The sequence below is a fragment of the Echinops telfairi genome, unplaced genomic scaffold (assembly GCF_000313985.2).
Source record: "Echinops telfairi isolate 266 unplaced genomic scaffold, ASM31398v2 ScPeMD7_7424;HRSCAF=8462, whole genome shotgun sequence".
Taxonomy (NCBI): domain Eukaryota; kingdom Metazoa; phylum Chordata; class Mammalia; order Afrosoricida; family Tenrecidae; genus Echinops; species Echinops telfairi.
In genome coordinates, this window is record NW_022111324.1 from 40,724,098 (window position 1) to 40,739,399 (window position 15,302).

The window sequence follows — 15,302 nt, forward strand, 5'->3', positions numbered from 1 at the left end:
CCATGGGTGCTACTCTCATCTGTCAATGAGTTGGGCACATGAGATACTGACACAGTGTTGGCAAAATGAGAATCATTATTAGTATTTATACCAAGCAAACAGCAACCAATACGAACAGATTCTGAAGGAGAATTGTTGCCCTTCCTCAAATTACCAATGTCTATTCGTGCATTACTGGGCAGGCAGATTGTGGTAGTAAACTGGAAAGTTGGTTATTTAGAAAGAAGTCATAAATTATTGTTATTAGGGTTACAGGTCACACAGACACAGGTTTAGTCCAAATGAGTTATGCTTGGACACATCTCTGTGATCAGAGTGTGGCTGTAAGCAAGCTCTCTCAATAACACACTTCTCTGAGTGTCATTAGGATCACTCCTTACCAAGTCTAGTCAAATCAATAGTTTTGGAGAGGACCTGCTGGCATTCAAGGCAGAGATGTCTGAGCAGAAGGTAAAGACAACTGGCCCAGGTAGGTGACTGTGTGCACTGATAGATGTAGGCTAGGACATAGGACAATCGTAAGGATTTACGGGGAAGATGTTTAAGGAGTCGCAGACTACATTGGTGGGGATTCTGCTCCTCCACCACAATGCACCTGTTCATTGTTCACGGACAAGAAGGGCCGTCTCATGTGACTGTAGCAGGACAAGCTGACCACACCCACCTTCTAGTCCTGATCTGCCCTGTGCGTCTTCCTTTTGCTCTCCAAGCTCAAAATATGTGTTTACAACTGTGTTAAAAATGTATATTTAGGATTTAAAAGTTGATATTTACAGCTATACGCTTGAATGTATTTTGAATTTGAGACAAAAACACTTATCTATTATACAGCTTAGGCCCATTCAAATTATTCTTAAAATCACTTTCCAGAAGATATTATCATAAATTGTAATGTCAATTTTATTAATTGATGAGTATTTGTTTTCTTAATTGGTAGATATTTATATTTTTTGATTTTTAATGATCCTTACTTTAAAATATACCTTAAACCTTTCCTTCTTGCATGCACATGGTTTCCAGTTAGATCAAAAAGAGCTCCAATTGTGCAGTGATTAAGGATTTGGGGATGAACTGGAGATAGCACTTCAAACACCACCAGCTGCGTTGCAGTAGTAAGAGGCAGGGGCCTGATTAATGAAATCCAAGGGGAAAATCTATTGTGTTTTATGGAGGTGCTATCAGTCAGAATTGATTTGGCAGAAATGGGTTAATTATGGTAAACAAAAAACCCAATTTATTAAATGTACAGCTGAAAAACGTAACATTATACTCTTAATTTGAGAAAGTAATTCTATTTTTAGACTAAAATTAATAACTTTAAATATTATTAATGCTAGTAATGAGAGGCGGTCTAAGCAAGCTGGTTGACTTTACATCTATATTTTCAGGACACACATATTGCTCTTCAATAGCGTAATATCTCACAGAGCTCAACTTGAATTTATAGGGTTTTCAAAAGTGAAATGATCTTTTTCAAAGAAAAGGATTTCTATAATGCTTCTCTGTGTGTGTTTTCATTAATGCATGACATTTATGAAGTTTATTTGGAAATGGTAAATTTTATGTTCTCAGTAATATATCTTATTTTATATTTTAGAGAGAGAATGCAGTGTTCCTAAAATACCACAAGACTTAATAGCTTCACCTAACAAAGCCAAGTATAAAGTTGGAGATGTCCTGAAGTTCACCTGTAGACAGAAATTAAGAATAATTGGACCAGATTCAATTCAGTGTTACCACTTTGGATGGTCCCCTCAACCACCAACATGTAAAGGTGACTGACTATCCTAGCACTGACACCACAATAACTAAAATTTTGGATATTATTTCCTCTTCTATTTTTCATATTTTGTGGCCTTTTAGATAATCGCTAATCTAACACATTAAACCAGAGATACTATGAGTTGAGTGGGAAAGAGCTCAGCTGCATACCTCTCCAATTGTTGCTGGTGTATTCAGATATACACTTACAGAAGCTTAGAAGAGAGATTATTGTTTCTGTTCCCTTATCTGTACTACTATACTACCGTTAATGTTGAAAGTATTATACTGAAGGTCGTTAATTACATTTTCATTTTGCTTGCATAAATAAGCTCAGATAGCTTAAAGTTAACTCAATCACATGAATAGCTTAATCAAAGGTAAAACATGTTATTTGAAAATGGTTGCAAATGATAGTATTTTTTAAAACAAATTTTGAAAAAGAGCTTCCCTGGAGTATGCATATGACTTTAATATATAACTATATTTGCTAAAGTGTACACATCTCTAACTCTCCAGCTTATTGCACATAATAATTTAATTTCAAGCCTTAACGATACCAACATCCAACTAGTTCCATATAAAAAAGCGAACAACAACAACAACAAAACCTCCTCCTTCGGTCGCAATGAGTTGCATTCAGCTCACTGGCAATGCCGAGCACAACCACATGTTGCTGACGCACAGCGACCCTGCCAGGCAGAGAGGAGCTCTTCTTCCTGCTTTCTGAGGCTGAGACCCGTATGGAGACAGATTGCCGCGTCATTCTGTGTCAGAGCCGCGGAGGGTGAGAATTGGTGACATTTCATTAAGTTCTCAGCACCAAGCCACTGAGCCACCTGGACTTTTGCTCCCTTTGAAGAAACAATTAGCAAATAGCATTTGGGGTAAAGGCTCTTCCTTTTTCATTGCCTGAGAATGTTGAAGTAAGATAAATAGAAAAGAATATATGTCTCCCCTTTGCCTACATGTTATTGTAAGATGAGCGGCTTCAGCATTGCTTAAACAATGTTTGTGCTGCAGGAGAAGTAGAATCTTGTGGCCCTCCGCCTCCCCTCCCCAACGGGGCAGCTAAGCAGAGAGAGAAAGAAGAGTATGAGCATGGTGAAGTGGTGGAATATGACTGCACACCTCGGTTCTTAATGAAGGGGGCTCAGAAAATTCAGTGTGTGGACGGAGATTGGACAACTCTGCCTACTTGCGTTGGTAATGTACATACAACATGAACGTGTCAATGTGAATATCCAATTTTATATTAATATTCATATAAGACAAATACTGCTTTCAATTAAAGTTATTGTGCCACATTTCATAGAGGAGCAGCGCACATGTGAAAACATACCGACACTTGAGCATGGCTATGACTTGCCCTCTGACCCTCCCTATCACCACGGATATTCAGTGAAATTCAAGTGCTCAGAGTCATTTTCCATGGTTGGAGACGCATCAGTCACATGTGATCGTGGAAAGTGGACTCAGCTGCCTCAGTGCATTGGTGAGAACATAGTTTTCAAATTGTTATTTAATGTTATTTAAAAGAGTTACTCTAAAATTGTATAGAGAGACTCAGCTAAAAAATGGCAGGCCTTATGGTATAAAAATCAAATCATTTCTTCCTTATAGCACAATCCACAGGGCAAAATGGACAAACTTGCAACAAAATGTTATGATTCTTATACCAATGTAGCAATTTTCTAAGCGTGAAACTAGATTTACATATAAACTGGCATATGATATAAAATAAGAGTCAAAAGAACAATTAATATGGAAGTATTTTGCATAACTGCCGGTATTGTGATCATCAACCTCATTCGAATGGAGAAAATATACCCATTGTACTCCTCGTGCCTCTCTCCAAGGTTCCAACAAGGTTCATTTCTCAGCCTGTTCCAAATGCAGCAGAAAGCAGGGAGTGCGCAGCAGTGTGGTGGCCGCAGGCCCTCTCAGTCATAATATGACTTCAGACGCATGACTAACTGAGGACTTATGTCAGGAAGCAAAGTGCCCTCCTGAGTTTCCTTGTGCAAGTGATTCATCCTGACCTTCCAAGACCACCTGGGAGGATAAGGGCCCTGATTCATATTTCCATTAACGGAGTTTTGTAAAAAATTTTCTTGATTCTTCCATTCAGTTTTCTAGATACACGTGGTTATGTCATCCTCAGATTTCTAGAAGTTAATGACCCGTAATTCCTGTCAAATGTGGAGCTGAGGATCAGGCTCCAGGCGAGCAGAAACTCAACCTGTTTTGCTCACTGCTGCATTGCCTACGATGCAAGGCCTGGCTGATGGACAAGGGACATTCTGTGCGTTTGTGAAATGAAATTGTAATTCGGCTGCTGATTAATTCTTACATTTTGCCTAAGTGCACTTTTACAACTGCCAGGGCCAATTCTTCCTGATCTAACTCCTCATTTGTCCTCTTTGATTTGTCCACAGATGATTTTGCCTCCATTCACATGGAGAGTAACTCAAGATAGTATCTATCAGGCGTGAGAATGATCAGCTTTTCCTTGTAACCTAAACAAAAGCTTAGCATCATTGATGACTCCCTCTGAACGCAGAGCTACCTTACTACTTGTTTCTCAACACATGCTCACCTAGTATAATGGCCTTCCTCTATCAGAGCACTCCTGAAAAACCCAAAACCCAAAATGGATTACTTTTGAGTGGCAATGGCACGAAGGTGATCATCTTTGCAGAAGCAGGTTATCACCTCTTTCTCCGTGGAGTGGCTGGCAGCTGGCGAGTTTGGAGAAACACGCTTTCATTAGCAGCCCAGCGCTTAGCAGCTGTGCCACCAAGGCTCCTCATTCGTCCAATTGTCCCTGCTCAACATTGACTTTGAGCCCTCCTTCTAGTCTGGAACCTTCACTCCTCCAGATTTGTTCATTTTGTTTATCTTAAACATCCACCTCACACATCCACGAATCGCATATCAGTTATAACAGCTCCTCTTAACTGCAGATTCCCTTGAAGTTTCTCCCCCTCAAGAGCACCTTCTACAAAGAGTGTCTCCAGTACTAACTCTTCTGAGCAGTTGGTAGGTCACTCCTTTCACAAACTGGGATTGACTTTCTCTGAAGTCTCTAATGTATTTTCCATCAGGCTCTTTTCATTGCTCATTAATTGTTACATTTCTACTGAACACTTTCAGACTAGAGCCACTGCCCATTCTTCCTGATCCAGCTTCGTATTTGTCCTCTTTGATTGGTCCACATTGGTTGCATTTACAAAACCACCACCTTTCTGTGCCCAGTTTTTTACCTTTTCCTTTTACTGTTGGGCCTCAACCAACTCTGCTTTTTTAACCATTAATAACAAATGCGATCAAATACTAACATTGCCTTTTTATCAAAGGCAGAAAAATACTGCCATAATCATAGAATTATTAAAATATAAAGCTATATCTGAAAGTTTATATATTAACCATTTGGGTGGGAAAGATTAATTATAATGACATTGAATTATAATTGGATTACAGAACTGTCTGCAATATAGAAGAGCTCCCCCAAATCCTAATATTTTTATGACATCAATTAGTGATTTGTTAGTCCACATGCCCATCTCTGTTTTCCTGGTCATCTCAAAAAAAGTTGTTCAATGTTCAAATTCTGTACATCTTAACTTTTCAATATTCTTCTACTACATTTCTGAAAACATTTTCTTTTAAATTAGCTACATCTTTTATCCTAGGAATCATTTATTTTTGATGATATAAGCGTGTCAATGAAAAATAAGATAATGCATCTGGAAAACTGTGAAAAATATTTGTGTGTCTGTTCATATTTCAGTGTGAGACTACAGCAGCTTGCAGGCTAGTTGCTAAATCAGTGTGCGGGCTACATGTGACCTCCTTTGGCCACACAGTGGATAAGGAGAATCCAAACCTCCACCAGTTTCCATAAGACAGAGATCTGGGTGGGCCAGGAAGCCTCCCTGTCACTGCTCTGTCCCCCTGTCCCATGGTCTCAGTGACACGTTGACTCCTCTACTCTGGTCCTTCTGTTCTTAGCATGGCCTCCACCCCATCAGGCAGTGATTGCAATGTATTGCTCTGGTAACTTCTTCCTTGAGGCCCTGGAAATGCTACCCTTCTGCTTCTAAGATCCCTGAGTCTTACACTCACTAATCCCTCTGTTAGTGCTTCACACCCCGTAATTGCATGGTCCCACCTGCTCATTTGGTGGGAACTCCAAAAAAACAGAAAGAAACTCCCTGCAAACAAGTTGATGGCGATTTATCTCCACCCCAGAGGGGAGTGTAGAACTGTAGAAAGCCCCCTCCGTCTCCTACTGACAGGCTGGTTGTCTAACTGCTGATCCTATGGATTGCAGCCCAACGCTCAACCACTGAGGCACTTGGATACCTAGGAATTACAAAGACATGGATAAAAGAGCCGAGACAATAAAGTTTATGTTAGCACATTGTTCAATATATACACCATCCAAAAAAGTGAATCCTTTAGATCCTTCCAACCCCCTAAATGAAATATATCTTGATGATAAATATATGCTCATATATTTCTAAAAATGGATGAGGAACTATGTTTATACATAATAACTCATTTCATATAGTATGATGAGGACTAACTAGCTTGATTGAATGGAATATATATACACCATTATTTCATTATCCCTTTATTTTTCTGTAGCTATAGTACATAATACTTGCTTATTTCTTTTTAATCAGTTTTTCATAGAAAAATTTTGTTTGCATAGAAACAGAACAACTGAAGAAGTGTAGAAACCCAGGTCAACGTAAATTTGAATTCACCTCATCAGATCAGACTGCCTTCAATCATAATGAAACCTTAAGTTACAGATGTAAAGGAAAATCAAATAAAAAATCAATATGTATAAATGGAGTGTGGGATCCCAAGATAACTTGTGCAGGTAAGGACTTGGGTATAAAGCTTTAAAAAATGGATTTTCTTTCCTCTTAACTTATACAAGTGCAACCTTTCTAACGTTAAAGTAGATATTGATTCATATATTGTAACAAAAGTGTTTCGATTTGCAGGATAATTGAGAAACTAATCAGAACCCTATTCTAAGTAATTACCACAAGTAATTTTCGTTAGTTGACTATGAAACAAGCGGAACAGAACTGAAAGCCTCACGTTACTATCTGGCCACTAAGTTCACTTGTGACCGTTGTCCCCTGACACTCCTGTGCTTTCATCAACGGCATAGAAGAGTTAGTCCATCTTACCCCCTTGCTTATCTGCGGTTCTCTTCTCCAAATTCAGGAGCCCTCGTCCTTTTGTCCTCAACACTCTTACCTGGATTTGTAAATCTCACATACGAGGGGGACCCCCTTCAAGAAGGGGGAAAAGCTCCTTTGGTTAGGGTTATTAAGTTTAATGGAGAGGACTTTGAAGTTAATAAGCTTAGTTTATAAAAAAGTAAAATAAATAGCTTCGAAAAAAATTCCATTTGGGGGTGGTACGCCCTCATATACAGATAGTGGTTTCACACCAATCCTAATACAAACCTACTATCTAGAGTTCAACATGTTTATACTTATTTGTTTAAAGAAACCGATAATATTTATATGCAGTCAAGTGCACAATTCACTATATTTTAGGGCAGAAGTTTTACAGTTTTGCCATTTGTATTTATGTATACTGTCTTATACTGCTCTTTAAGGAAATTGACAAGTAGAGATGGATGTTCTTTTTTGTATGATTAGTCAGTTGTGGGAAAATTTTTGAAAATAAAATAAATTGAATACAATAGTAATGGTTTATTTATGGACTCATTTCAGTTAACTTATTTCTTCATATATCCTTATGCACAAATTATACTGATCACAGTAGCTTCACAGTAAATTGTGAAGCTGGGTATTTAAAAAATTATTAATAATTGGGAGTTAATACATATATCATATTATTTCATAGTTCAATCATGTCAAGGAAAATTTCACAACTGCTACCACAATAAGTTTCCAAACATTCTTTTTCTTCCTGGAAACCTCAAAATCATCTCACTTTTACCCCTCACTCCCACCTTTGTTCCCCCCTCCCCTCTCAGGAAAACGTTTTCTACTTGATGCCCCTATAGGTTTTCCAATCCTGGGTATCATATATCAAAAAAACAGGAAAAGAAATAACACAACTTCAAGACACTAACTCTACCATGGAGTAAAAGCCGCATCTGTCTCCCACGCAGTGGCTGGTGGATTTGAACTGCAGGCTTTGCAGTTAGCACCCCAGTGCATAAGTACTACACCGGAAGATAAGCCCAATAAAGAGTACAGGATAAACAAGAACAAGTACATTCAATTGCTTTTCATTTCAAAGTATTTTCTACACATATTTTTAAGACAGCTGCTTTTCAATATTGAAAAAGAACAGCAATCCCCACTGGCCACTCCGAGCAGAGAGCAACATTAGATGATGCCTTAGAAACAAATGACGGGACTGTGAAGCTTCTAGAAGAGAATGCAGACAAACACATGACTTCACTGCACATTAATATTACTTGATTCCTTAAGAAAAAAAAAACAAGAACCCCATAATTGACTAAATACCAAATTCACTGCTTAAAGAAACAGATGCAACACTTGGGGCATTGGGTCAATAAGCTCAACTATGTGGAAAGCTGCTACGTGAACAGTGGACTGGAAGAGATCCATGTTTATGGCCACTCCAAAGAAAGGTGACCCAACAGAATACAGACAGTATTTAAAAATATCTTAGGTAGGTAAAATGTTGATGACGAGCATTCAAAGTTGCAGTGACATGTTGATAGGGAGCTGTCAGAGCGGCAAGCCAGGTTCAGAAAAGAATCTGGATAAGGCCTATCTTTTCTGAAATCCGATGGATCTTGTATGGAAACAGAGAAAACCAGAAAGATGTTACTTGAGTCCCATTGACCATGGAAAGCTATTCAGAGTTTGAGAAGTAAACAAACTGTGGACAGCATCCAAGGAAAAGGAATTCCAGAACACTTTATTGTACTCATGCAAAATCTGTACAAATGACTACCTGATAGTCTATCACAGAAAGAATAAAAGGAAGAAACTAGAGGCAAAAATACAAAAGTATAAGTCAAAAGTGATGATCTTAAGGTGTTAATAGAGCACAAATACTACACATACTACCAAAGAGCATAAGAAGTTTTCTGTGTTCATTTATGATACATTCATATTTCATATTCTAAGTGTTAAAATTATCATTTTCTATTCAAATTATGACTTTATAATAAAATAATCCAATTTCAATATTTTTAGAAGAAAAAACACAGGTATGCCCACCTCCTCCTCTCATTCCCAATGCTCAAACTATGACAACGACAGTGAATTATCAGAATGGAGAAACAGTGTCTATTCTTTGTGAAGAAAATTACTTGATCGTGGGAGCAGATGAGATCGTGTGCACAGATGGAAAATGGCAGTCTATTCCTCGCTGTGTTGGTCAGTAGTTCATCACTTGTTTCCAAAGTGGGATAAGCAGTCTACTGTGCTTTGCATAATTGAAGAAGATGAAGAGTTTTCTTTATGTCTAGGGCACTTTACTTAACAAAGCAGATAATTATGGGCCCAAATCAATCATCATTATTTCACTTAGATATGAGGTAAATGCAATAAGAAGACAGTATTATTTTTTGTATACCACACAATGCTTTTGTTATCATTTCATTTTGCATGGGTAAACAGGCCAAGAAGGAGGATATATACCGAGATGATAGTAGTATATAGACATTGTGATGATTTAGATCCTTGCAAGATCCAGATATTTCTTAGTTGTTAAAACAATAATATCAATATCAATTATCTTTATCTGAACATTTCAAATAAGTTTTTATTTGATTCTTCACTTTAGACTTTATATTTGTCCTCTCTTGTTTTGATCTCTGTTATTCATACAGAAAAAACCCCATGTAACCCACCTTCTCATATTGAACATGGAACAATTAACTCACCTAGATCTTCCGAAGAAAGGAAAGAGCCCTCTGAATCCAGGTACTCACACGGCACTACATTACGTTATACCTGTGAAGAAGGGTTCAAGCTCTCTGAAGAAAAGGGAATCACATGCCACATGGGAAAATGGAGTTCTCCACCACAGTGTGTAGGTGAGGGCATATGACGAGTCAAATTCTGCTTTGGGAGTAGTTTACTATAAATAATCAGTCCTAATCAAAGGCATAAGGAAATTTACTTTAGACGTATTTATACAATTCTTCATCTACCTTACTAGTAAAGTACCTATTGCACACACAAGATAAACATATTTAATCTCAATATAGAATCACTTTAAACTCTGGCATTTGTTTTTTTCTTGAAACATACAACATCGTGTACTTCAACCACCTTGTCTAGAGAAGTTTTAGTGTTTGATTTATCAACCAGTGGTTTCACTTAAAAAAAACGTAATGTTTCTCCTCCAATGTTCCTTCTGATTTATTGTAACCTAATGGTGTGTTTTGAAGTATCATTCATGCTTACTTTATTTCCTTTAATCATTCATGTCTGGCAGAGAAGCATTAACTATACTGTTCATATTGTTCATAAGTGCACCAACATTCCAGCTCACGTTTTTAGGCTTGTTATGAAAGACCACAGAGTCATGGCATTAGAAATTGTTTCTGTGTGTATTTCGTGATGTGATAGTTAACTCCTATGTTTTAATTTCTTTTCAAATACTTAAAATGACTAAATAGAACACACTATACATAAAATTAAATTTCAGAAGTGAAAATGAATGCATTCTTTCTTGCTTTTGCAGGACTGCCTTGTGAGCCACCTCCGGGGAGACCTCAGAGTTCTCTGTCTCCTGAGTTAGACAGCTACCAACATGGAGAGGAAGTTACCTACATCTGTTCTGATGGTTTTGGGATTGATGGACCTGAATCTATAAAATGCTTTGGAGGAAAATGGCCTACTCCACCAGATTGCAAAAGTATAAATTTAATTGTATTCCATTAATTAAAAATATATTTTATTCAAAGCAGAGATGGTACATCTAAGCAAATATGCAGTAATTGTAGAATTTAGCAATTTACCTTTGTGAAATTATGCTGTGTACTGGTGGAGAATTTTAGCCTTAGGAATAAGAAAAGTTTGGCAACATGAGACAAATTATGACCTTTTAAAATCATCCTCTCTTATCTTTCCAGCACCAAGTCTTTATTTTTAGACGTTTTAACTCTGCTTCTGATGCCAAGGAACCTTTCCTCATCTATCTAATCATTCCCCACTTTGCTGTCAGCTTTTCGATGATCTCCTTATAAACATAAAATTTCCTATACTATTTTAATTTCCCATAAGTTACATTTTAACAGAAACAGAACTAAAATATCCATAGACAGGAATACGGGATACAAGTGACTACAACAGGGCAAGAACAAATTTGAATGTAAAAAGAAATATGATCCCCAATCATTGTGTCTACACTTATCCAGCAGTCTCCACTATGAACATCCCAACCATGACTTTGATAGATGTAGAACAATGGAATGTGTTTACATCAAGACTGTATAGAATTCACTTGGTCAAGTTGAAAGAAAAAGACTGTACAGTGTTTAATGGTATAATCAGATGCTAGTTATTTTAGGTGATAAATATTGAATATTATACATCTTAAAAGATTTGCTGAAATCCTTATTCCATTTCTTTCAGTTACAGATTGCTTTCAAGTACCCACATTTCCTCATGCTGTACTCAAAAGCACTGTAAAGGAGTCATATAAGTCAGGAGAACAAGTCGAATATGAATGTGAAAAGAGTTTCCAATTAGATGGGTCAAATATTGTAAAGTGTATCAAGAGTAAATGGATAGGAACTCCTACATGTAAAGGTACTTTGGTTAAATCTTAAATTTACTAAAAATGATACGTTAGACAATAAAACCCCTCTTTTTTTTGGCACCTTGAACAAATGGGCGTAGTTTAAGGGTATGCATCATGTAGACAACGGTTAGCCTTTTAGCCCAGTGGTTCAGACAGAGTGGCCACTGATATAGCAGCATCAATGTTTTCTGGAAAATTGCTAAGACATATAGACCTAAGGGTCCACCCTAGACCTATTAAATAAAAACAAATTTGGATAAGGGACCCTGAAATAAATTTGGTAAATCTTATAGATTATAAGATTAAGGAGTCCAGCTCTTATGTTATAAATCGAACAGGTTCAAGGGGGCCATGATCTGCACTGAGAAAACATAGATGAGATAAAAGGATAGACGCAGTTGAGGAGTTAGGGTCCCTGTTAGCATAGACAGTCCAGGGTTTGTATACAGGTTTGTATACACTCCCTGTCACGTAGCCTGCAATTCATGACAGGTTTCTACACAAAGGTACTGTTGACAATTATTTGACAATAATCAAAGAAACATTAACACATCAGCCAAGCGGTTCACAGACAGGAGAGGAGACTAAGGTTAGACACATGAAATAATTGGTGAGGTTGCACACTGCTGCAGCTACACTTCATTTTGGGATTCAAGACTAACCTACTATTGCTTTGCATTGACCTGGAACTCTTTAAAGCAGCGGTTTTCAACCTGTGGGTCTTGATCCCTTTGGGGGTCAAACGACCCTTTCACAGGGGTTTCCCAATTCATAACAATAGCAAAATTACAGTTATGAAGTAGCAACAAAAATAATTTTATGATGGAGGGTCACCACAACATGAGGAACTGTGTTTAACACACTTTAAGTGTCACGTAATTAGGTAGGTTGACAACCACTGCTTTAAAGAATTCTATATTTGAAATAGATTAACAATGTAATAATACGAGTGCATAACTGTTTGGAGAGATTCAGGTGGATCCAAAAGCCATAATAGTTTATAGCCTTGGATTCCAAATTGAATAGGTTTCTTTTTCATTTCCTCATCATTATTTTGCACCTCCCGTTTGAATTATTTCACTTAATTAAAGTCTTTTTATACTGTAACATACTTTTAAGTGTGCTCTTAATTTTTGACATGTCCTTTAAAGAAATGCTTAATTCTATTCAGTTTCTACGGAGCTAAAAACATTATTAATAAGCAAAGTAACTTCAAATAAATACCTGCAGTTGCATAATTAAATTATTGCCATTGTGGCATTTTCTAAATTCATATTGGGTTCATAGTAAATATTTGTTTTAGTAATTCTATGAGCTTTCAGGACAACTCTCATTTTCACAGGCTACAAGAGGAAAGAAAAAACTGTGTGTTATAATAAAAATAGAGAAGAGATTTAAGGCTTTGAAATTTACATGTTACAGCATTTTAAACTTAATTTTCCTAAATCTTCCATATACATTTCTTAACATTAGCAAACATTATTATAAATTGTCTACTGATTTTAAACTTCTTTTGAAATATATTTGGAATCTTCTTTATTGATTTCCTACTCAAAATGAACACAGATGGACAGTCTTTTCTCTCTCTCTCTCTCTCTCTCTCTCTCTGTCTTTCTTGAAAGATGTTTCCTGTGAGAATCCTCCCAAGGTTGAAAATGGTAAGATGATCTCAAAACCGATGATGAAGTATCCACCGGAAGAGAAAGTACGTTATGAATGTGACAAACCTTATAAACTCTATGGAGAGGTAGAAGTGATGTGCATGAATGGAACCTGGACAGAACCACCTCAGTGCAAAGGTAAAGTATATCAGTTCTTAAATATTTGTCTACTATATTTACCCCTGTGATTTTTAATCACCCCCATTGTTTTCTACCTTTCTTTCATTTTTCAGTTCTCTTTGTGTTGTAGTATGAAATTAGTTTTACTATTTACTGAATGTAGGTTTGCTGGAGACAAGTTCTTTTGCTTGACCTTAGAGAATGGCTGTACCACTCCACTGGTCTGGAGGATGGTGTTCATTATGTACACATTTGTGGTTGACTTTTCTTTTTTTTTTCTTTCTTGAAAAATGTTTGATCACTACATGCCAATCTCCATGGATTGCAGATGAAAAATCCACTGTCATTTGAATCCTTGTGTCTCATTCCCCACTGTCAGGCACTTCATTGTGACTCACTGCAATCTTATGGAGGATGTTCAAAGACTGTAAATCTTTCACAGAACAGATAGTCTTCTGCATCCTTTATAGCTGCGTCCAAGCTTCTTTCTTCCTTTATTTTTTCATTACTTTATTATGATAGCATGATGTAAATTTCCGTGGGTTTCATTTGACTGTAGTTCATTCAGCTAATGTGCAATTGTATGTTTTAGGACTAATTGGAAAAATCTTAGCTATTACATTTATATTCATTTTTCAATGTCACACTCTTCTTTTTTTATGGAACTCCAAATCTTTTTTCTTCCCACAGAACCTAAAACTCTGATGATCTTTATTTGTTTATATTAAAATTTTAATTAGAAAATACACATAATTTTATCATCAGCTGTCAGATTCACTGGCTTGTGGCCTTGAATCAATTTTATGAATTTCAATGAATTAAAAATTAACCATGCCCTAATTTTTCAGGTTCATCATCCCCCTTCAACTTTCCAAGTTGTCAACTAATTTCAACGCCTAAGTCATCTGAGTGTTGGCGATCTGTTGGTTGTGTTTCCTCTTTTGAGATTTTCCCAATTCTGGAGACTAGGAGTGGCTTTCAAATGTATCCAGCACTTTTGGATGTTATTTTCCCCCCAAAATGAATATTATTTAAATCTGACATCTTTAAAGACCTCCACCGCTACAATGCAGTCGTACCTAGGCTCCCCGCGTGCTGTCACTGACACCATGGAAAGAGGATAGGTGCCTTGTTACCCTGATTGAGGTTAGAAGTGCAAACTCTTCAGGATTCTGATAATCATGGGAGAGGAAAAGGAAATGAGTTTTCTCTTCCTATGGTGATCTTCGAGATTTGGACCAATTCATTCATGCTTCACCAAGCCCACTGCCATTAAATTGACTTCAAGTCATAGGAACCCCCTGTAAAATTTCCGGGACTATAAATGAGTACACACATCAACAGTTTCATTGTCATTTGATGGAACAGTTAGTGGGCTTGAGCCACTGACCAAGTTTCTATTTCAAGAGTGCTCCTTCCCAGAGCCTTTGGTTAAAGAAGGAATGTTTGTATCAAAACTATTTAGTCTGAACAGGACCTCAATTCTACATTTCAATATTCTCCAATGCTAAATTCAGGATATACCAGAGATTCAAAGAAAAGCGAAATAACTCACTGCCATGTGGTTCTTTGAGGGTGCTGTCGGATAAGCCTTGAGCCTCTAACCTCCAGTTTGATGGTTCATATCCAATAGTGACACTGAGAAAACTGAGGCTATCTGCTACTGTAAAGATGTACAGCCCCAGGAACCCAGTGTAGAGTCTTTATGAGTCAGAATAGAATTGATGGCAGTGGGTTTTCTTTGGTTTTATATTATTCTTTGAATCTCAAATGTCAACATATCTTTATATTCCAGACATTACGTCCAGCATTTTCAGTTATTCTTAGGAAAGGTTGAATATTGCTGTACATAGTGACTCTACACAATATAACAAAACACTCTCCTATGCTGCACTATTCTCATAATTGTTGATAGTTTTGACTCCATTATTACGGCCACTGTTTCAATCACCCTGCTTGAAGGTT

At 37.1% G+C, this 15,302-nt stretch overlaps 1 protein-coding gene across 3 annotated transcripts in view; it reads left to right on the forward strand.

Moving 5' to 3' along the window:
• CFH (complement factor H) overlaps nucleotides 1-15,302 on the forward strand; it is a 75,890-nt gene that overhangs the window by 55,867 nt on the left and 4,721 nt on the right. The window contains exons 12-20 of one of the 3 annotated variants that reach the window (XM_045298293.1): nucleotides 1,598-1,774; nucleotides 2,785-2,967; nucleotides 3,077-3,256; nucleotides 6,488-6,655; nucleotides 8,997-9,179; nucleotides 9,635-9,841; nucleotides 10,495-10,668; nucleotides 11,388-11,564; nucleotides 13,179-13,355. In XM_045298293.1, coding sequence (XP_045154228.1) covers nucleotides 1,598-1,774; nucleotides 2,785-2,967; nucleotides 3,077-3,256; nucleotides 6,488-6,655; nucleotides 8,997-9,179; nucleotides 9,635-9,841; nucleotides 10,495-10,668; nucleotides 11,388-11,564; nucleotides 13,179-13,355 — 1,626 coding nt within the window. Of the gene's footprint in view, nucleotides 1-1,597; nucleotides 1,775-2,784; nucleotides 2,968-3,076; nucleotides 3,257-6,481; nucleotides 6,656-8,996; nucleotides 9,180-9,634; nucleotides 9,842-10,494; nucleotides 10,669-11,387; nucleotides 11,565-13,178; nucleotides 13,356-15,302 lie in introns of all 3 variants that reach the window. The other 2 variants (XM_045298292.1, XM_045298294.1) reach the window with 2 other exon arrangements.